The sequence below is a fragment of the Carassius carassius genome, chromosome 6, assembly GCF_963082965.1.
Source record: "Carassius carassius chromosome 6, fCarCar2.1, whole genome shotgun sequence".
NCBI classification, from domain to species: domain Eukaryota; kingdom Metazoa; phylum Chordata; class Actinopteri; order Cypriniformes; family Cyprinidae; genus Carassius; species Carassius carassius.
In genome coordinates this window covers 22065616-22089898 of record NC_081760.1, presented here as the reverse complement: position 1 = coordinate 22089898, position 24283 = coordinate 22065616, and the positions used below count along the sequence as shown (strand labels likewise).

The window sequence follows — 24283 nt, the reverse complement described above, 5'->3', positions numbered from 1 at the left end:
ACAGCCTATCGAGCGCGGGCTGATGCAACATCAGACCAATAAGGGCACTTCGCGCCCTTCTTGCCACTTCCCGCCGAAACGGGTGTGGCCCAACCTATAAAAGGAGCTCGAAAAGGCTGACTCACCTGATTTATTTCATCGCCGAAGCGAACCAGAGTGAATCGTACGCACGGCAGAGAACGCAGTACTCGTTCGCTCTTCTAGAGAGAACCGAGGTTACGTTTAGTAACAGAGTACGTTCTCTTACGAGAGCTCTCTCGTACTGCGTCTTAGCTAAGAGGCTACGGGAACCCAATGCAAAACGCCGTGCGCGCAGGGATCACACACCAATAAACCTGAAGCAACGCCCAGGATTTACAGTGCACAGTCACCTGAGGGACTCACAGAGAGTCCAGGACAGAAAAGGGGGGAAGCCCTCCGTCCCATATCTAGCAGCATCCGTAGATGCGGCAATATGACATCACACAGCCGAGGCAAGCCTGACCAATGTGGCAATGCGGGTCTTACGCAATACTGCCCATATAACAGTCGGCAGTGCATAGCGCTCGTGAACTCAGAATTCCCCTCAGGGCCCTGATTCGACTATACCGACAGCAGCCTTGCTTGCAAGGCGGGAACCTCCAGGTTATAGAACCTGATAAATGTAGACGGCGAGGCCCAACCTGCCGCCGTACATATATCCTGCAAGGAGATCCCAGTAGACCACGCCCACAACGAGGCGACGCCTCTTGTGGAGTGTGCTCTGATGCCCAACGGGCACTGATGGCCCCTGGAAGCATAAGCTAACGCTATGGCGTCAACTATCCATCTGGATAGAGTCTGTCTCAAAACAGCCATTCCCTTGGAACGTCCACCGAACGAGACAAACAGCTGCTCCGTCTGCCGAAAGGCAGCAGAGCGAGACACATAAGCTCTTAAAACCCTGACAGGGCAAAGAAGACTCGAGTCTCTATCCTCTCCTGACACCGGCAGGGCTGACAGGGCAATAACCTGAGCCCGAAACGGCGTGTTGAGGGATTTCGGCACATAACCGTGCCTAGGTTTGAGTATGACCCTTGAGTCATTAGGCCCAAACTCCAAGCACGACTGGCTCACCGAGAGCGCATGCAAATCACCCACACGCTTCACCAAAGCGAGAGCCAACAAGAATACTGTCTTGAACGACAGATGCTGAAGGCTAACCGATTGGAAAGGCTCAAAAGGGGGACCCTTCAAGGCCTCCAAAAACCGCCGCGAGGTCCCACATAGGGACTGACGGTGGTCTGGGAGGATTCAGCCTCCTAGCTCCTCTGAGGAACCGGATGACTAAATCGTTCCTTCCTATTGACTGACCGGACGTCGTTTCAGAAAACGCCACGATGGCCCCCACATAAACTTTGATCGTGGATGGGACATCTGCTAACTGCATCAAATCTGGGAACGATGGTTGGTTCTTCCAAAGAGGTGCTACAAGCAGTATTGAACATCTCGTTTCTCTCACCCGTTCCATCACCTGCGGAAGGAGGGAGACGGGAGGGAACGCATAAAGCGCTCTGCGCGGCACCCGAGCCTTCAGCCAGAACTGCAGGGGGCGCATGCAGAGCAGGCCCAGCCGCAGAACCCGAGATGCTGAGGCCATAAGACCCAGCATCTTTTGACAGTTTTTGAGCAACACGGTCGCGCCGCAGCGGAAAGAACTCGCTGCGCGCTGAATGCCCATGCCATCATGGAACACGAGTTCAGAACTATACCCAGAAACAGGATCGTCTGACTGGGGTTCAGCGAACTCTTCGCCCAATTGACACTGAGGCCGAGCTTCTCGAGGTGATCGAGTAAAACGGCCCTGTGGTCCACGAGCTCCGCTTGTGATCGGGCCAAAACCAGCCAGTCGTCCAAATAATTCAGCACTCGTATGCCTCTGAGTCTGAGAGGAGCGAGCGCTGCATCCATGCACCTCGTAAACGTACGAGGAGCTACGGACAAGCCGAATGGCAGGACTGTAAACTGGTATGCCTGGCCCTCGAAGGCGAATCTCAAATATCGCCTGTGGTTTGACGCTATCTGTATTTGAAAATACGCGTCCTTCAGATCTATTGACATGAACCAGTCCCCTCTGCGAATCTCCGCGAGGAGTTTCCTGGTCGTAAGCATTTTGAAACTGCGTTTCATCAATGCCTTGTTCAGCTGTCTTAGATCCAGTATGGGCCTGAGACCCCCGTCTCTCTTGGGCACCAGAGAGTATCTGCTGTACAGCCCCCCCCCCTCGCTTTGAGCTTGAGACGCAGGCTCTACAGCCCCTTTGCTCAACAGTTTTGATATTTCGGCCCGAAGTATGTGTGCTACTTCTGTTTTGACCGTAGTTTCGACGCGCGCTAAAAAGCGCGGAGGGCGTCGAATAAAAAAAAAAAAAAAAAAAACTGTAGCGAGTAGCCTCTCTTTATAATGCCTAGCACCCAATCCGAAACCCCTGGAAGCGCTAACCATGCATCTGCATGAATGGCTAAGGGCTGGATGCGAAGCGCGCTCTGTTGACCGGGCAACGGCGGCGCTCGGGTGTGCTGCGCATTTGAGGCGGGGAGCGCACTGATCACAGCGGGCAGATCGCTCCTCCTCGACACCGTCCCGGTGCTTAACCGACTGGGGGAAGGCTGAGCAGGTCCCGTGGGACTCGATATGTCTGCGAGTAACTGTGGGCTGCATATGTGCACATTTACCATTTTCAACTCGCTGTCTGCCTGTGCAGAGCGTACGCGCACGGGCCTCGTTTTTACAGAAGCCACGCGCCGTATGTGACAGTGTATGTGGGCACTGGGGAGTGGGGACGTTTACTATGCGGCGCGCTCGACCGATCTGTGTCGATCTTATGTGCGCGAGCCCTGTGTGCAGGGCTGTGCTTACATGTGGAGATGGGCACTGATTCACAATTCCTGGAACTGAAACAGCGGCGCGCTTGGGTGAGAGCTCGGCCACAGCGGAACTCGTACACCTGCGCTTCGATGAAGCAGCCATCGTTAGTAGTGCCGACGCAGCGTCACACAGCAGGCTTTAGATGGCAACACCGCTTTTGCTGCCGTCCAGCAGAGGGCGGACAAAGGTGCATCGCTATCGCCTGTTCCACCGGCGGAAGTGAGTGGTAGTTCCTGTTTTTAGCATCATCAGTGTGGAGAATGCTAGTGAGACAGACGAACGAGTTCGCGCTGAATATGGAGCGTTCCAAGCCTTCGCTACCTCTTTGTGAAGCTCAGGAAGAAATGAGGCGGGCTTTGAGAAGTACGCTCATCCGAAAGGGAAATACCATCCAGCCGGGAATGAAAGGGGGGCGCTGGTGCAAACCACTCGCGGCCGAGACTCATCGCGGCCAACACGAGCATTCGCCCCGGCTCCTTCTCGATGTCAGCCCGTCTGCTGGGCTTCTGAGCAGAAGGCGCGAGATCCTCGGAGCTCGCCCAACCCTCACTGCCCGAAGCTAGCAGAGAGCGCGTGTCCTCTTCCCCCGACGCGGCCCTGAGATCGACTTCCTCGGACGACGCGCCGGCAAACAGCGGGCGCTGCCCACCTGGAAGCGATGCAGGGGGGGCCGGTGAAGCACGGAGCTGAAGACGGTTCCGGAATCCGCTGGAAGCGATGCTTTTACGGCGCCTCAGCGCAGCGGAGAATGCAGGCTCAGAGAAAAAGGCCAGGCGAGTCCTCAGAGTCACCATGGCAACAGCTCGCAGTGGGGCATCCGCCGTCAGCGAGCGCGAGCGCTGCATGATCTTCACCCAGGCAGGAGACACAGATGATGTACCGGTCTCCCTCGCTGAGTGGGGCTCTGACGAGCCGCAGGAAGGCATCTTAAAAAAGACGCGAGCTCTTTTACGAGTGCGTGTCGCAGGGCGAACACACACACACATAAAGAACAGTGGATATAACAGAATTGAAAGGATATAGGCGCCGGACAGCGCAGCAGGAATGGCAGTGGAAGGCGGCGAAGGCCAGCAGATTCAGAATGGCTCGTCCCGCTGATATGCCTCTCAGACGGAGCTTGCTTCCTCTGTGATCCAGCGATGCGTGAGCTTCGCTGAAGAGATGAAAAATCAGGTGAGTCAGCCTTTTCGAGCTCCTTTTATAGGTTGGGCCACACCCGTTTCGGCGGGAAGTGGCAAGAAGGGCGCGAAGCACCCTTATTGGTCTGATGTTGCATCAGCCCGCGCTCGATAGGCTGTGCAGTGGCCGCAGAACAAGCCAATGAGCGAATGAGCCGTCTCGCCTATGGCTGTGTACTGCTGCAAATGCGCTTTACAAAAATACAAAATTAAGGATAATTTTTTGCTTCAGTATTTCGTGAAAAGAGACTTTTCCCGTAGCGTCTTAGCTAAGACGCAGTACGAGAGAGCTCTCGTAAGAGAACCAAGTAATTACATGGTTTTATTGAACAACACTGTTAAAATACATAACGTAATATTTATATACATTATATGAACATAACTTACTTAAAGTCCCCATGAAATCAAAATGAAAGTTTTTTGGGTATTAGTATCAATATGTAAGTCTCAAAAGGGTCATATGATGCGATTCCAAATTTTCCTTTCTCTTTGGAGTGTTACAAGCTCTTGGTGCATAAAGAAGATCTGTAAAGTTGCAAAGACTAAAGTCTCCAAAGAGATATTCTTTATAAAAGTTAAGAGTCAACCACTCCAACCTAAAACAGCTCGTTCTAATACATGCCCCCACGTCTACGTCATGATGTGGGAAGATTTGCGCAGACGCCGCCCAGATATTCATGCAACGAAAGGCGGTGTAACTTTTATTCTCATTGTTACCACCGGCACCATGTTGTGGAGATGCTGTGTTTTTCCTTTCTGAAAGCAAAAACTACTTTGTTTGGTCTTCCAAAAGAATACACAACTAGAAAAAAGTGGTTAAGTTGTATTTACAACACTGTTCCAGAAAAGTTCAACCCAAATATTCAGATGTGTGCAGCACATTTTATGAAGGACTGTTTCCTGATCCTGGAAGTGTATACTACACTGCCAGCTGTTCTGACTCACAGTCTGTAAGTACGTTTACATATTTAAAGGATTTGCCACTGACACGAGTATTGAGCAGTGTAGAGTAATGCTTGTTTGTTGTTTCTCTGATCACAAATATAGACATGGTTTCATGTTTACGTGGCGCGATACAATGCAACGCGTAAAAAAAAACAGTATAAGACAATGGTTCTCAATTTCAGTACATCAACCCAGCCCACCCACCGCTCTGCACATTTTGTATGTTTCTCTTATCGCTTCAGATGTTTGTTCTATTCGAACGCAAGTGCCCTGCGAAGTGGACATCACAGGATATTCTGCCATGATTCCAGTTCGAAGCAAACGTATATGTTCCATTCAAAGTGCATTGAAGTGTGCAAGACGTAAATTTAAATTGTAATTTTTTAATTTTATTTACAGAGGTATATGATGTCACACTTGTCTGTGTGTGAAGACGTTGCAAATCCATGAATGAATGTTCTGAAGTGAGGTAACAGATTTGTCCTCAGCTCAGTAAGTAGGGAGCATTGAACACTGTGTTGGGACCATGTCAATCGGAACAGAGTTCAGGCACAGAGCTCACTTCTAACGAGTTGATTAATTGAATCAGGTATGTTAAAGAGACATGCATAATATGCAGAGCTGGGGTACGCAAGGACTGGAATTGAGAACCGCTGGTATTTTCCTTATAATCCGTAAATATGTTCCCACTGGATGCAACAAATGCCTAGTTTGTAATGGGTTTTAATGTTTTAGTCTCTGCACTCCGGGACACAGCATCACAATATAGTGAGGAGCGTAACATTTCCCTCAGACGCTTGAGGCATTCAGCCAATCACAATGCTCTGAATAGGTGGCCAATCAGAGCACACCTCGCTTTGTAAAAATCTACGCGTTTCAAAAAGGCGGGGCATAGAGGAGAAACAATAATGTACAGTATGTGGAAAATAATTAGTTTTTTTTAGCATTTCATTAAACCAAAAACACAAAATAATGTTCTTTTTAGCAACATCATATGACCCCTTTAAGGTTATCTATAAGACAGTGTGCTCCAAAATAGTGGAAAAAATTTCACATTTAGAAGATATAAGCAATTAAAGCTTGCAGTTCTGCCAGTCACTTCTGCCAAAATGGATAAACATTTTTTTTGACATCACATCGTACTTCATCAAATTTTCTGACCAATCAAATGCTCTCTAGAATCCGAAGCGCCCGCCCCCTACACTATAATTAGGTGCTGAGGCTGCGACTGAGATCGGTCACTTTGTTCACAGTGTATTTCCTGTGCAGTAAATGGCACTTAGCGCACAATGTAGGCAATAGGGAATGATTCATATAGTATAAATTTGCTTTTGATTTTGGAAAAATGAGGCCTGGTTTTACATTGTGGCACACAAACCTACGGCAGCATGCATAGTCGAGTCGGCATGTAGTCAACACTTGACACTTAAACTACACAACATCAGCATGATTATGATCACTACTTTGTTTCTACTAAGAGTTTCATATTGAATCTATGGGGTAATCTATTAGATTGTGGCTGTCAAATGCGGCTTTATCGAGCTCAACGGCTCTGGCCGAAGCAGATATAAACAATGCTACTGGTTACCTTAAAAAGGGGCTGGGCTAATCAATATGTCCCACCCTGTCTTCCTGTTTCAGTTGAATTTCCGTCACCACATAAAATAACTCTGTGTTTCAAGGCACTTCAGGGGAGCTTTAAGTACATAATATATTATAACAAATACCTGCAGAGGTCACCAATGGCCAGTGGTGACGTTTCACTGTACAGTGTGATTAAACCATGTTTAAATCCATAAAATTTGTATATTTGGCCACATGAAAACAGTAAACAGCATATTTAGACATAGATTGGTGTATTGTCCTGTGCTAGCAAAGGAGTTACGTTACAAATCTAGTGAGATAACGAACACTGTTTTCACAGATGAATGTTAAGTAATTCAAATTCACTACATATACAGAAGAAGAGTTTTACCACTTTCACACATACAGTCTTTACTGGTAAATGATGGGTAAGTTACCATTAAGGGATCATGTGTGAACAGGACCTTTTCAAAAAATTAGTAAATTTCAATCCATTCATTCGTATCATATCGTAGCCTAAGCTTTAAAGCATTGCCTTTTAAATATATACAATACATCATGTATGATGTATTATTATAGGTGATATTATTCTTGCCAAGCTCTGATTTCTGCGAGATGCACGGAAAGACCACAGCAATGCTGTGTTTGATTTGCGCTCTTTTCACTCAAAGTTTAAATTCATTCACTTCACACTCGTGGCTTTAGAGGTCTATTGTATATATTGCGCTGATCCCCTGACTCACCTGTTACTAGCAAACACCGGACTGTGCCAGCTTCAGCCGGGTATTCAGGCAGAATTATTCCTTGTCTGTTATTAATTTTTGAAGCCATTATCCGTGCCATTCGGAATAAGGTATTCGGCTTCAGGCACACCCCTATTTACATATTTTAATTTTACATGCAAACAGGGCTCCGAACCGGTTCAAGGAACGAAAACAAAAACCGGAAACGAATGAAATTTTGACAGGAACAGAACCAGAAACATAAACGAAATCAAGTTCCGAACAGAATCGAAAATTTGAAATGGCCAATAACCGGTTATTAACGGTATTTTATCGTTCCATTTAATATTTGAAATTAGCTGTCAACCAATCACGCATTCCATGTGAAGCTGAAGCCAGCAAGTGAAATGTCTGCTCAGCTGTGAACTCATCATAGGCAAGTCTCAATGACAATGCACCGCCTTCAGGGCCGGATTAAGACCAAATTAGGCCTGATGAAGCAGCGCAAAAAGGGCCTTTTTTTCTCGGTGTTGGTGCATGTGCATTCGACACACAAGCGCCAGCATGCTTAGCCTTTTCTGCCCAACTAAGGACTGCAGCTCTCCTTTGATTATTCCAAACTTTGAGAAGCTCCGTTTGCCGGGGGCATTGGACACCATCATGCACAGATAGATGCGCAAACCAATTTCGACAAGATTCAGCGATGACAAAAGCTCCTACAAAAGCACTGCTGATTCGTTCACAGTAACCGGTTTCTGAGTGTGCATGAATGCAGCAAACTGTATCAGCTAATTTTGACCGATTAATAATCAGTTAAACGGTTTAAAAAGTCATTTATTTATTTTCAGTAAATTATAAAAATATTTAAAAAGGTTTTCTGCGTGGTTAAAATACACTACGCGTATATATATATATATATATATATATATATATATATATATATATATATATATATATATATATATATATATATATATATATATATATATATATATAGAGAGAGAGAGAGAGAGAGAGAGAGAGAGAGAGAGAGAGAGAGAGAGAGAGAGAGAGAGAGAGAGAGAGAGAGAGAGAGAGAGCGAGCGAGCGAGAAAATTATTTCATTCAGAAATAGACATAATGCAGACACAAAATGTTTACAAACATTAGGCTATAATAAACACTAGGCTATTTTGTATAATCATTTGTCATTCAAATACATCGCGAACACGGAAACTTTGATTTTGTTTTGAATGAGAGACCCGCTGGTTTCAGTTTAGTTTTAGCCTAAATTAATTAGTTTTAGTTTGTCGTTAATATTGCTATAGCTTCTTATATTTTTTATTCTTGTTCTTTTCTAAATACTGTTAATTGAAATTATTTTGTTGTGGAGTGAGGGGAACTAAAATAGCCTAGCGGAGCTTCTCAAATTTCCCGGAAGCTGAACAGTTTTCATTTGCTATATTAACCTCAAAATAATTCTTAGAATGAAGTTCGGTAATGATATTTTTTTTTTTTTTAAATAGCTTACATTTGGCCAAAATCTAGAGATGACTATGCAGTAGTCTATTGGCTGTGACTATGCGTTAGATCACTATTTTTTCTTTTTCTTTTTGAGTAAAGAAAAGCTATACTTTATTATTATTATTATATTATTATTATTAGGCAAATAATATTGTTTTTTAAAAATAACGTTATTAACCGGTATTTCTTCCACCCGAACCGGTTTCGGAACGGTAATAATATCAGAGGAACACAAAACAGAAACGTTAAAATATCGATTCTGCTCGGAGTGAACCGATTGAATTCGTTTTTCGTTTTCAAGCCCTGACATGCAACATAGATAAGGTCATAGAAAGTAACAGCTACACCCAATATTGTAATCCTAAAATTCATGTCGTACTTGCAAACTCTTTGTACACATTATGGTTAATGCATGCTCGAGTAGTCGATTGTTTCCGACAGTGCCGACTAGTGGTTGAAGTACTCGATCACTCGACTACTCTATGCAACCCCTATTCCCCAACATTGTGGCTTGCGGCAACAACAATACTACAGCAAGAATAAAAATAACGCCTTCTTTCTTTGCATTAACATTTGGGTGGTGTTATGCAAATCTTCCCACACAGTGACGTAGACGTGGGGGGCATTTAAACTAGGCGTTTTAAAAGGGCATGGACCGGTCTTAACTTTTATAAAGAATATCCCTTTGGATTTGAGACTTCAGTCTTTACAAATTTACAGATCTTCTTTATGCTCCAAGAGTTTGTATCACTCCAAAAAGAAAGGAAAAATTCAATTCGCATCATATAAACCCTTTAACAAATATCTTACCAATCCCAAACATTTGAATGGCAGTGTGTGCACTGTACATTATACTATATAACATATGTCATTACCTGCATCACATATGCACTGTAGCTCAGCTAGGAAATCATTTTTTTTTTTTTTTTTTAACTCATTTTGATAAACCACCTATCTGGATGCAGGCCTAAAGAAAAGGTGTTTGTGAAAATGCCTTTAAAAGATACTCAGCATAGGTATGTGAGAAGTAATGGATTCTTGGGAAAAGATTGCAATCAGAAATAAGAATAAATAAATAAAACATCACAAATGTTGATCTGACCTTGACCACCCCATCAAAGCCTGGGATGGTGTTGACTTTGGCAGCTTTGGCAATGAGTTTGCTCTCGATCTTATCCCCCATGGCCTGGATGGCATGCGTGTCAGGACCAATGAAAGTCACCCCCTCGGCCGCCTGTAGAGGAAGAATTCATAAGAAGGGATATTTTATGTCATATAAATCATTTATTCTGAGCAGATCTTGCGTACAAATCATGATTATAGGCATCAAATCTATTAAGACAACCATCAGAAAATGTCACGTCACGCCGCACGACTCACATGACTCAGAGATAATCTGATCGTACATCACAGCATACACCCACAGTTTCTATTCCCACATCAAACCTCAACACACCTGCACATTACGTGATCCAGCTGCACTCTTCTGGTCATAATACACAGCTGTGCATCATGATCTGATTCCACTTTTGCTCACAGCACCAGTCAAGTCAAGTCAAGTTTGGACACACATGATTGATGTACGTTTCTTATGATCTTGAACTTAGACTATTGTTCAAAGGTTTGGGGTCAATAATATTTGTATTTAATTTTAAAATTTTCAGCGCCAGAAGCGAGCGGAGAAAAGATAATCCTCTCAAAAGAAAAACGTACAAATAAAGATAATAGTAGATGTATATAAAAACGTAATTTTCCCCTGATCAAAATAGCCCGTGCAAAATTGACACTAATTGTGCCAGCAAGGGTCACATATGATGTCATTAAACTACGGAGCAGTACCAAATTGTTGCAGTTTTAATGACATTCAAAACGCAATGCCTCAGAAAATCTGGAATTGGGTCACATTTAACTGGCAGTGTAAACGAGGCCTAGGAGCACTGGCCACACACAGCATTCTAACATCTTGAATATCTATATCTTTAACCTCAAAAGAGGTAAAACTTTTTTTTTGACATGGGAACCAAATCCCTTCAGAAAAAAGACCCCCGGGGTATGAACCTTGGTGAAGTAAAGAAAGGTAGCTTCAGGTAACGCCTGAAGAAACACATCTAAATAAGGAAGCCAGAAAAAAAGAACGGGAAAAAGAAGATCTGTTCTTTTCTTTGTAAGTCTCGAGAATTGGGAGACTATTGCTTCCTGGCTAATATACTAAAGATAGTATGCCTGAGGCGCACAGAACCCACAGAGCTCTGTAATTAAAAGAGGGATTTGACCCCATGACTCTTTCAGCTCCAACTGGACCCATGGTGTCATGAGATAAAGGATAAATCTAAATGAGGCCAAAAAAGCGATCTGTTTGTTCTTGACAAGTGCTTGGGAAAAGAAACAAAAAACTAAAAAGTGTCAACAAAATCAGCTTCTGTAATCGATTACAGTCGATTACAAATCACTAAAACTTTAAAAGTGAAGAACTTCCATAGGGGATTTATTTTTCACTGAATCAGAAGTTTGCTAGCCCCAAAATTTAAAAAGGTTCACAATTATCTAGTTTATTGCTAAATATGATAATAAATAATGTAAAAATATATGTCCTTTATTGAGACAAATGAATCATTAGAACAACTAATGACCATGAACCATTTCAAACAAATGACTGAAAACAACTGAGCTGTAAAATTATTATTATTATTATTATTATTATTATTATTATTATTATTATTATTATTATTATTATTATTAACAAATAGCGGTCCAAAAAACAAAACGACTCCAGAATGAAAAAATTACCAAACAAAAAAGAAACCTATATTTAAATTAGGTACAAAACTAAATCAAAATTCAAAAGAAAGAAAAAAAAAACAGTAAACTATACAACAAAAGAATCAAAAACAAAAACAACCAAAACTAACTTTGAAACAAAATTACAAAAAAACAACAACAAAACAAAGCCACAAACAAAAAAAAATAAAAATAGAACACCACAAAACAAAGTAAACAAAACAGAAGAGGAAAAAAAACAGGTCACAAAAGATAACTAAGCTACAAGGATCGCATTAAATAAAATACATAAATGGGACACAATATCAAGGTTTAAATTCACTGACAAATTATGGCGGCCCCAGTCACGCTAGAGACATTTCCCTCAAACCCCTGTCAGTGTCTCTGTTGAGTTCTGGAAAATTTAATCCAATAAATCGCTTGGGCCCATTCAGATGTCACTCAATCGCTCTCCTCCTCCTGTTCATTTTTATAAGTCCCTTATGTGTATTTGTGCATGTGGTACCTTCAGAGGGCTAAACAACCAGCAAGCCGCTACAATAAGAGTAAAAAAAAAAAAGAGTGTGAGCCTCTAGAAGCGTCAAGAACTTGTGTACAACCGTGAACAGGAGTGAGAGAACACTAGGATAATGAAAACATCTTGTTCAAGACAACATCCAGAGTGAAAAGGCATGAAAACACACACACGCTTACTCCATTCAAACTCAATCTCCTCTCCGCTATTGAAAAGCGCTTCTCTTTTAACATGCTAAAGAGGCCATAGAGGTAATCCTAACAGAGCTCTCTAGGCTGAACCTGCGCATGCCCAGGGGCTCTGGCCAATCGTTTGCGCTGTGTAAAACGGTACTAACAGTTGGGCAGAGGGGGCAGCTATTCAGAATGGGGGGCTCATTCACCTCTTATTCATGTGGGGGGTATCACTATTCAACTGCTAATGTAATGACATCTTCATTTCCACGCACACACGGAAGGCAGTGGATGGCCCACTTATCTGCGTGCGCGCGCTTGTGTGTGTGTGTGTGTGTGTGTGTGTGTGTGTGTGCAATGCAATGTAAAAGAGTGAATGGGGGGGATGGAAAGGTAGAGACAACAGCAGGTACAGATGTGGTTCAGGAATTGGTTATGAAATTAATTATTAACATTTATCCATCCAGCAGGCATGTTTATTCAAAGCAATTAAGTATACAGGGTAAGCTGGACAAAAATGTCTGGAACATTACAAAACAAAAGATTAAAAGAGATTAAAACAAAAACATCTAAAAGCTTAAAACTTAACATTAGTCTGACACATGGTTTAAATTAAATGCTTATGCTTAAACCACTTCCTGTAAGTGAACCATTGCATTAACTACTTTCCGTAAGAAATGCATTACTACGACACTCCGGACTCATTTGTAAGCCAACTCTTTTTAGGGGGATTTAATCATGGCAAAAAATGTGTGTTTAAAAGAGATGAAAGTACTATTATTATTATTAGCTAAAAAGGCATTAATGCCACATTGTTTAAAATTCTTGATAATATTTAAAGGTAAATGTGCAATTTTTTTTGCACCATTAACGGCAGCAAACAGAACCACAACAAACTTTTTTCAAACGAGTTTCACACCTCCCCCATCTGCCACTGTTCAAGTCAAATAAGTATTCTACCTACAAACTCACAACATTGGTTGAAACAATGCTGTTAAGGACAATTTAATTGAATAGGGAAAAACAAACAAAATATATATTAATATGTTTTGACCATTAAAAAAATACATTCTATATTATAAAAGTATGTAGAAATACTACATTGGTCAGGTTGTCACTCAACTCTCTAAGTTGTCAACCTACAGCATCAGCTGTGTTTCTTCTCTGCCATTCACAACTCCATTCACTGGATCCGACCTTCAACATCTTACTGGAATAAGTAGGTCACCGGGTGCTTTTTGCCTACCGTTTTATGAATACATCTCTTTTAATATACCGGTACTGCTGTTTGTCTACTATATAGTAGGGAAGTATGCATATTTGGATGCAGCCTCGCTCTTTTCTCCTTGATTGGCTGTGCAAATTATTAACCTCAAATCTGCATAATTTATCAATTGCTTTGAAGAAAAATAGCAGACATTACAGTTTGCAGTGTCACAATTCATTCCAGCCATTGCAACGCTTAGCAAAAGGTCGGGTGGTTGGTCGGTTGGTTGGTTGGTGCTGCTAGTGATGCAGAAATTTCGGTACAATTTCATTTATAGGAGAGTTTTGCACTAACATCACACATCATATCAATAAACATGAGGTGGGAAGCACGTTGTAGAATGCATATATAGCCCACTCATGTAATTCTAATGACTATGGAACCTTGCAAAATGCAGCAAAACTGCTTCCATTCATTCTGAGCTGCTAGGCAGACTTTCCTCATTAAGATGATGTAGATGTAAAGAAAAAAAAACAGGAGTTTTTGACTCATTCACTGCAGGATAACAGTCAAATCAAAAGGTGTCCTTTACATCAATGCGTTCAAAAACCTTGAGGGCCACGAAACAAATCTGAGTTCAGCTCAGCTGATTCGGGTCCCTGACTTCTTAATATTTAACACTTATTTTGACATGCTGATGCATTTTTAACAGGCTCTGTTGATTAACAGTATGATGTTCTGCCGAAAGCCTTTAAAACAGAACCAGAAAAGCTTGTTTTAAATTTTTTGCTAAAAATGTGATCTACAACTACTTCTAGGCAACCTATCAACGTGAGCCCGCCGTTGCTGTGACGACGCACCGCGTGTGTTTCCCTCCCGCCTGAATGTGATTTATATCAAAGCAGATCGTGAGAACACATCAGCACAGCTGCAGGAAACCCTGCCAGCAGAGTCTCACGTCGCACTACACTAAAGAGAGGAAGACACGTGATACACGCACCACAGATCTGTATACTGCACAATAAATAACCATGACTGACTATTGCGGACAAAAGAAACAGAAGGTAGGAAGAGAAAGAGAGAGGCGTGTCATCTTCCAACATGTATATTCTCAAATTCTGTCTGTTCCTCTTTTCTCTGTTCTGCGATGCAGCGAAGCAGGCAAAAAGAAGAAATCTGGCAGAAGAAATCTGGAATCTTAAAAAAAGCAAAAATATCTAGATCAAAAAAGAGAGTGACGGCCCCATGTGAACTCTCTGTGTGGTAGCTACCGAGTTTAGTTGCCATGGCAACACTAAGGCACAGTTGGAGGTTGGCACATGCACTTGTTCCTACCGGAGCACTTGGCTCAATTATTCTGGAGCGCAGAGGTTAAAGGGATAGTTCACCAGAAAAAAAATTAATAATAATTATATTAAACATTAACTGTACAAAAAACTTATTTTACAAAAACCGGGAGTAGAGCTTTTAAATTTATAAAAGCTTATTAAGAGCTTTTTAAACTCCCATAAATGTAGTCTATAAAGCTTGAGCTTTTGCTTTATTTATAAATGCCTTGTGAAGTCATACAATGGTAAGGAACAAAATTTATAATTCGAAAAAAAGCAAGACCCAATTCTTGAACAAATCATACTTTTGAGTCCAATATTTTTTTAAAGAATCAGTTGGTTCACTAAAGTAAATTGAATTATTTCTTCATAAATCTAATACATTTAGATAAGACTCTTAGCACTTAACATCTCTCTGGAGGGGAAGAATATCAATAAACAATTATTTAGATTTTGGCCTGTTCCTCACTCAAAGCTAAGACTGGTATAAAGCTATTATAAGTTGTGTGTCCTCTTTGAAGCCAGAACACTCCCGTTCCTGTTAAATGTTATTGCAAAGGGAATAAATATCAGGACATTGTCATTTTTGGGTGAGCTACTTCTATAGGATTACTGAATAACAACCACGTACACTACTGTTTAAAGGTTTGAGGTCAGGGTGATTTTTTGTTTCTTTGTTTTTCTGGAATTTTATTTTTTTATACTTTTATTCAGAAAGCATCCATTAAATTGCTCAAAAGTTAGAGTGAAGACATTTATAATGTAACAAAGATTTCTCTCAAATAATCTTTTGAACTTTCTTAAAATGAGAAAATGTATCATGGTTTCCACAAATATATGAAGCAGCGCAACTCTTTTCAACATCGATATTAATACGAATTTTTGATGAGCAGTAAATCAGAATATTAGAATGATTTCTGAAGGATCATGTGACACTGGAGTAATGGCTGCAGATAATACAGCTTTGCCTCAAAGGAATACATCGAATGTTAACATTTATTCAAACAGAAAACAGTTGTTTTAAATAAAAGTAATATTTCACAAACAGATGCTGGAGGAAATACAGCACTGTCCTCCAAAAGAAAAAGAAACTGAATGTGAATGTGGAATGAGTCTCTTTATCAAATGACCCTTTTGGCCTTTCTGCCTTCATTTGGGTTGCAAATAATCTTCTCACCTCAGAACTCGCACCTTTAATCAAATTACTACTGGGGGGTCTGAGCTGTTAATTACGAAAACTGTGTGTGTGGGAGGGACACTGGCAGATGTAGAACAATAAGTGAAGGGGCTACTCAGCCCCCCAACTCTAACACAAACTCATTTAAATATTTCTTTTCTTAAACTATCCAAATTTCTTTCTCACCAGTCTCTTAGCAAACTCCTTATTTTCAGACAGGAATCCATAGCCAGGATGAACCTATAAGACAGAGAAAGAGACAAAATGATTTACCTACATGCATTCATAGAATTAATGTTATACAAGTGACATTTAACAGCTTCATCGTATCACTTAGTTTATAGATAATAACATTGTCCAGGGCACCATATCATAATATATGACATTGTTTACACCAACATGGATTAGGCTCCAACTGTGCTAAATTCCCCTGTTTTATCTTACACATGTACACACACACATTTGTTTTTGTGAAAAGTGGGGACATCCCATAGCAGTAATGGTTTTTATTCTGTACAAACTGTATATTCTATGGCCCTAAACCAACCCTACACCTAACCCTAACCCTCACGGGAAACTTTGTGCATTTTTACTTTCTCAAAAAAACTAATTCTGTATGATTTATAAGGGTTTTGAAAAATGGGGACATGGGTTATGTCCTCATAAGTCACCCTCTCCTTGTAATACCTGTATCATACCCATGTCATTATACAGAGTTGAGTCCTGATATCTAGACAAAATCACAAAAAGAATTTTCTAGAATCTAGAAAATCTAGTCACAAAATCTAGAACACACACACACACACACACACTTACAGCTTGAGCTCCAGTCTGCTTGATGGCATTCATGATAGCATCCATGTTCAGGTAACTTTTACTTGTAGGGGCAGGACCAACACACACAGCTTCATCAGCCATCTTTACGTGAACCTGTCGGAATGAAAACACATGAACATAATCAAAGTCATATATATATATATATATATATATATATATATATATATACACAAAATTGCATTTTGTGACTCTCTCAAATTTTAGGGTCATTAGCATGCCTGCAACGTGTCACTCTGATGTGTTGTGGAATGCGTGTACAACGTTTTGGTAAGATTTTAGTATAGCAGGCCTATTATTAACATATTGGCTATTTATTAGTTATTTACTAGTATTAATGCTACTCAATACCTGAACTTAACAACTACTTATCTAACTAGTAAATAAGCGGCAAATTAGGAGTTTGACGCAAAAGTTGTAGTTAATGATGAATTGACCGAAATTTCTATTTAGATATTTATAGGTAAATTCTACCCATTTATTTCATTATTTATGGCAGCTGAACAGACACGATTTATTTATTTAATTAGTGTATTTTTTGTGCTTTTAAGGTAATTACATTTATACATCTTGACCAGTTCACGACCATTTCAATTTAGTTTGCTGGAAATTGAACCCACGACCCGGGTGTTGAAAGCGTCAGGCAGAAGTACTTTTACAAAAGATGTTTTTAAAATGTAGATTTTTAAAAAAGAAAAGACGCTTATAAAATGCAATACTGGTTATAACAGTTTATGTAATAAAAAAAATGTAAAAATAACCCAAAACCTTTAACATTTAAACACTTTCAATTTCATTGCTGTCCATGCCAGTTAGTCGTCTGCGCAAATGTCTATGTGACCAAGATGTCATCACACACGGTGTGAAGCAACTGTGACAGCGAGCTGACGGAGTGACAGACCTCACAATGGGGAAGCATTAATACTGACAACTGCGTCAACAGGGGAGGTTTGGAAAAGACTCGCTAGCAAACTGCTGCTTCTCTGCTAATGTTTTCCACACATGTGTAATAAGGGATACAAAGTTGTTTTTCCCTCACATTTAACGAGGGTGAAGCAAACAGAAGTGGAGGAGTTTCCAAGACACTCAAATGAGCCCAAAAGACTGAAGCAGCCACATACTGCAACCTCTGACTTTAAGGATCATTTTACTGAAGAAGCGATTATTGAACTAACTGGATATTTTTAACCGACTGTATTTCTTTGTTATCTGAAACAATTTCTCAAATTAAATTAAATTAAACACTACTTCAAGGTTTTGAATCACACAGACAAATCTTGAGACGTATTTTACTGTGACGTAAACTTGACGGCTCCCCACCATTTGTTTCAGGAGCCTAATAAGCTTCTTTTTTCTGTCAGCACCAACCCTGTTAACTAGAGAGGATGTAAGATCCAGCATACTTTGACGCGGTAATCGGATAAAAGTTGGTATGATTGTTTAAGGTCTTAATGAAAAGTCTGTAACATAGTTTGGTTAAAATTTCTCAATTGTAGTGTAACACAACACCCTTTTTACCCATTTAAAAACAGCTTTTTTCAGAGCAAGCCATTTTGTAGCATTTTCCTTTAAATGCAAATGAGCTCTCCTGACACCGCCCCTCTCTTCCGAGCCGCTCTCTTTTAGAGACGATAAATTTTTGCCGCATTCATCATGAAACTTGCTAATAAGAACATTGTTAGGAAAGGCGATTTGCAAAGATTAATTAAGAAAACCTTATACTCTCTTCTTCTGTTGGTGAGGCTGTATAACGAATGATTCGCCCAAACATAGACACATTTAGATAGATCGGGGCGCATTCCCTTCAAAAACAAACGTAATCCACTGCGTCATCAGTGGTTCAGATGTCGTAAAGTAAATATCGCCTGCTGTTTTCAATATTACATCCAACAACGGAAGACCTCAATCGCTTCAAGTCATTCTTGTTTACGTCTGCTCCGATGGTGAAACAATGGCGGACTGATGACAGTCACTCAGGACTGGTCTAAGGGAAGACGCCAATCCAGTCTGTGCTGAAATTCTACTGTCAATCAAACTATCGTGGGAGGAGCCTGTTTTAGTGACGTCACACAGACAGGCTTGATTTGAGAAAGGAGAAATGATTTAACGAGATTTAAAAAAAAAAAAAAAAAAAAAAAAAAAAAAAAACCTTCGAACACCTAAATCCTGAGGTCAGTATATGGACTTCTAACGTCAATTTGTTCCCCCATACAGAGTCCAGATTATCGCCCACTGCTCTGGTTTAAACATCATTTAGATGCTATTTAGCTGCAAATCAAACGCAAAAGATCCCCTCCTCTAACCCCCATCATTCCCACAATCCAGCAAAGAACACAGCAGGGGGACGAGCTGAGTTTAAAACACTGCCTCTATCAAACCCTCATGCATATGGAATAGGAGGGGGTGAAAACTGACAGCTATCAATCACGGCAACAGAGGATTACACTCCATGAAAAAATAAAGGTGAGATGAGCAAAAGCTTTAGTTTATCTTGCAATGCTTGAAAAAGTGTAGTGGGGTCTAATTTAGATATTAGTACCAGACTGCCTCCAGATGATTAACCTGCGTCAGACATCTATTTATTTGTTTCAAATGCTTCATAGTTTTCATGATGGCTTGTATAAGTAATCTTTTCTTTGATATGTGGAACTTTTTAATGAATTATCAAATATGATTTACAGTGTGGTCAAAATAAATGAAGAGGTTTCTATTTGGCATTTTTCTAATTGAATACAACAATTTTAATTAAATGATAGTTCAAATGAAAAAAGTATAGTTCACCAAAAAATGAAAATTTTGTTTTCTCTTGCATGCAATTCCAAACCTGTATGAAGATAAACCATAACCAATAGTTTTTTTTTTACCAGCATTCTTCAAATAGATCATACAACATGAGGGTGAGTATATTTCTTTTTAAAATTAATCTATTTATTTGCTTTATATACTTCAAAATCCTAAAACTTTTGCCGCCTTGTTTTTTTTAAGCCATTCCAGCATCAAGACTGATTTCATGATAAGAAACAATAGTTTAATACATGATGACAACCAATAAATAAACTTACAGCAGAAGTTAGTTTTTGAAACAATATGCTCTCAGACTTTTGAACCTCAATGTACGTGTCTTTTTTATTTAGGTATTATTGATTTCTCTCACCGCACTAGAGTCCACATCACTGTGAACTGCCACTGTCTTGATGCCCATCTTCTTACATGTTTTAATCACCTATGAATGGAAAAAGGGGGATATTTAACAGCAAATGAAAGTGAATGTTTTTTATTCCACAGAAGTAAATCTGTACTGAAGGTAAAATACATCTAGAGAAGATATATACAGGACTTCAACCCGATTTTAAATTAAAATAGAAAGACAAATCTAACGTTTTGCCTTAAACACACTGAAAGGATCGTTCCTGCTGGAGAACACACACTCTCACTCACCCTGCAGGCGATCTCGCCTCTGTTTGCGATGAGGATTTTATCAAAGGTCTGTGGAAAGGAAAAGGGAACAGGGCGATTAAGACATTTGTTTTGTCAACACTTGATTTGTCCAGTGTGTGTCTCTAACGCTGACTAAAGCTCAACTCCTTTAGCTGTAAGTGAAAGCTGTTCAACACACACTGCTTTTTAGATGATAAAGAAGAGAGAAGAGATAAAGATCTTAAAGATCAAGCTCTAAGTGCAGAACTGAATATAAGAACCGGATGAACATCTATCATAGTTAGACTTTATCAGGTACAAAAACTACTTATATACTTAAACTACTGTTGGGTCATTCTGTGTCAACTCAACCAGAGGGCCGCTGCTCAAATTTTTGATTTTGTTCATATTTTTCTTACAGAAAGACAATCATGAATAGTCATGAAAGCCAAAACATTTAATGTCACAGATTTATATTTACTACGTAATCCACTATTTTGTAGAAATTTGGCTTTGGAGCCAAATTACAGGGGAAGTCGTGGCCTAATGGTTAGAGAGTTGGACTCGCAATCGAAGGGTTGTGAGTTCGAGTCTCGGGCCGAGCAGGAATTGTAGGTGGGGGGAGTGAATGTACAGTGCTCTCTCCACCCTCAATACCACGACTGAGGTGCCCTTGAGCAAGGCACTGAACCCCCAACAGCTCCCCCAGAGCCGCAGCATAAATGGCTGCCCACTGCTCCGGGTGTGTGTTCACAGTGTGTGTGTGTTCACTGCTGTGTGTGTGCACTTTGGATGGGTTAAATGCAGAGCACGAATTCTGTATGTCACGTCACTTTCACTTTCAAATGACTTTAGAAAGCTGGCGGCATCCAATTGTTTTTACACAGAGATTGGTAGGTCTATTAGTAAAATCTATTGACTTCGTTTCATTATATGCCAACATTGACTGTAAAAAAAGAAATCTGCAAAATGCAATTCTTGTGTTTTTTGCCTCAAGTTTGCACGCCTGTAACTCAAGAAATATTAAATATATCTTAATATTCTTTTAGATTCTGGCTCTCAAACTTTCCTTTGGGTAACTTCTTTTTAAAGACCCTCAACGGTTCAATCTCAGAGATATAGAAATCTTAATGAGTAAATTGTTCACATTTTCAGTGGTTGAACCACTTTGTATCCATCTGATATTTTTTTCTGTCAAAGAGGAATATCTAAAGAACAAAACTTTTTAACTAAAAATTTATCTCATTTTTTTCTATCAGCTCAATTGCATAGAACATACCTGTATTAATGCCATTAATATACTTTTCATAAAGTTGTCATGCCAGTAACTCTAAAAGTATAGATATCTTAATATCCTTCTAGATTCTCATTCTTAATAAACTTTCCTTATAAGCCCTATATGGTTCAGTCCCTAGATATTGGGACCCTAATGTGACTCCATCTACAAATTAGGGGTTGTCCCTGACTAAGGATTTTCATAATCGAATCGGAATTTTCGAATCTTGCCGATATTTGACTGATAGTCGAATCTTATGTTTAGGGGCGGAGCAAAATACATTAACAAGAGTCAAGTCAGACATTCGACTAACATAATCCTAACTATCCAAACTGTGTCAGTTTGAGTCTTGGTAAACTTTAAACCCCTGAGATACTCCTCTGTCAGTCAAAGATTATGGAGAGTGAAACATAAATCTATAGGGGTGGTTGGATTTATTCATGTACTTTAAAATATTAATTTGAAGCTTCTTTCTTTTCAGATTCTTACAGCTTTATCATAATAGGCTGTATATTAAGTTATTGGGAGAAAACCGGTAGCTCTTGGTGAAATCAGACATTTGAGCACCCCCATATGGTCAAAATGGCATAATCAATAACACCCCACGAATATTCGACTGTTAGATTGGTAGTCGAATCAGGCTCCTCGAATCAAAGCATCGTTTCATCAACTATTCGGGGTCACCCCTAAATGTTTGGATTTTACTCATTTTCAATGGCCAGTAACTAAATGTAGGTAACTTTTGAAACAGCTGATAGTTTTGTTTGAAGAGGAATGTCTGAAGAATAAATTATATTGAAACTAGAAATATATTGTTTCCCTATATCAAAACAACTGAATACAACACACCTCTCTGAGTTGGCTGGCGCTGATTTCTTACAGTCCCTGTTTTGATTTCAGCAAATCATTTTGACCGAACGCAGACAACGTGATTAATATTCATGAACCCAGCAGCTCATCAATTCATAGTGCATTGTATATACATTGGTATGATAGTAGAATTAGTAGTAGTATTGTCTTTTAATAATAATTAATATGATCTATTACTATTTTTTTACAGAAACCCTCAATGACCAAAAATATCTTAAGCATCACCACCAGTCTTAAGTTCAGTTAAAATGACAAATATGCATTCATTAGCTAGGCCTAAAAGTTAATTTTTACATCAAGGCATTGTGCTAGAAATATTACTATTATTTAGTAAAATGTATGTGATGCTGCTACTACTGTTGAAAAAAATTATAATACTTTATTTTTTAGAGAAATAAATCACAATATTTCTTCCATGTTTTAATTTTAATAGCAAATCCCCTTTATTTACCAAAAATAATATGTGTTTAAATTTAAAAAAAATAAAAGACAAATTAAATTTGGGTGAAACTTGTTTACTGTTTTTCATAATTATATAACTTGTAGAAAAACTTTAAACACAGTTGTAAATAAGTATAAAGAATGGCATTGGTTTTATTTTTAGTGCTAAAAAGTTATTTTTATTTTTAATTAGTATATTTTTGTGTTTTGCTTTGGTACCGAAATTGGTACCGAGAACCGTGGATTTTCACTGGTATCGGTACCGAATACTGAAATTTTGGTACCGTGACAACACTATGTGAGAGAGTTCAAAACAAAGCAGTTTGTGATATCCGGTTCGCGAACGAATCATTCGATGTAACCGGATCTTTTTGAACCAGTTCACCAAATCGAACTGAATCGTTTTAAACGGTTCGCGTCTCCAATACGCAAATTGGGCGAACTACGGAAATTTCAGCAAAGGATAAATGAATTTGCAACACTAAAAATCGCTTGCAGTAGCTCTGCTACTAAATTTATTTCAAAATTCCTTTATCTTGGCTGAGCTTTCAACGTTCTCTGAAAAGTTGAGATGTTTTTAACTTGATGCGGTGCGGACGTGCCTGGAAAAAACGAGCGCGTCGCACCACGTGCGCGTCGCTTCGATTATGAGCCCGCATAACGCGTGCCTACATTGGAAATAACGAGCTTGAGCACGCAAAAGACGCGATATGTGAACGGCCCCTTATTCATTAAACATTATTTATTCTTCAGACATTCCTCTTTAAATGCAGTAAGAAGCAGCTGTGTGAACTATATGGGGATGAACAATTGATATTTCAAAAGGAAAGTTTATTAACAATGATAATCTAGAAGGATATTAAACTATTTTGGATACTTTTAGAGTTACAGGCATGCAAACTTATTTTATATGTATATTTATGGTACTCAGGCAGGTATGTTCCATGCATTTGTGTTCACAGAAATCCACAAGATACATTTCTACTTTCAACATCATTTTCTCTTTAGCTATTTCTCTCTCAAAAAAAAAAAAAAGTATCAACTGTATGTAAAAATGTGTACAATTTCCCAATTTACTCATTGAGCCGTATTAAGATCTCTGTATCTCTGGGATTGAACGACCGAGGGCCTTTAAAATAAAGATACCAAAATAAACGTTAAGAACCAGAATCTAAAAGGATATTAAGATATCTTTAATACTTCTTTAGTTACAGGCATCCAAACTTGAGTAGTGCTTTCACCGTTGGCATATAATGAAACAAAAATTGGGTAACACTTTTATTTTAAGGCGTGCTTGTTATGCATGTTACATGTACTTACAATTATAAGAACAATTATTTATGCATAACTAATTAACTAAGTTACTAATATTACTAATATTATAACAGTTAACTAATATTACTCAGTACTTAAATATATAATTACACTCTAGCAAGGACACCTTAAAATA

At 39.7% G+C, this 24283-nt stretch overlaps 1 protein-coding gene across 1 annotated transcript in view; it reads right to left on the bottom strand.

Annotated features, from left to right (window-relative positions):
• Window positions 1-24283, bottom strand: part of LOC132142495 (propionyl-CoA carboxylase alpha chain, mitochondrial-like) — a 73726-nt gene that overhangs the window by 46552 nt on the left and 2891 nt on the right. Inside the window, exons 3-7 of the mRNA XM_059552407.1 lie at window positions 20268-20315; window positions 19984-20052; window positions 16812-16925; window positions 16182-16235; window positions 9921-10052 (exon numbers count right to left, since the gene is read on the bottom strand). Of these exons, the coding sequence (XP_059408390.1) occupies window positions 9921-10052; window positions 16182-16235; window positions 16812-16925; window positions 19984-20052; window positions 20268-20315 (417 nt within the window). The remainder of the gene's footprint in view (window positions 1-9920; window positions 10053-16181; window positions 16236-16811; window positions 16926-19983; window positions 20053-20267; window positions 20316-24283) is intronic.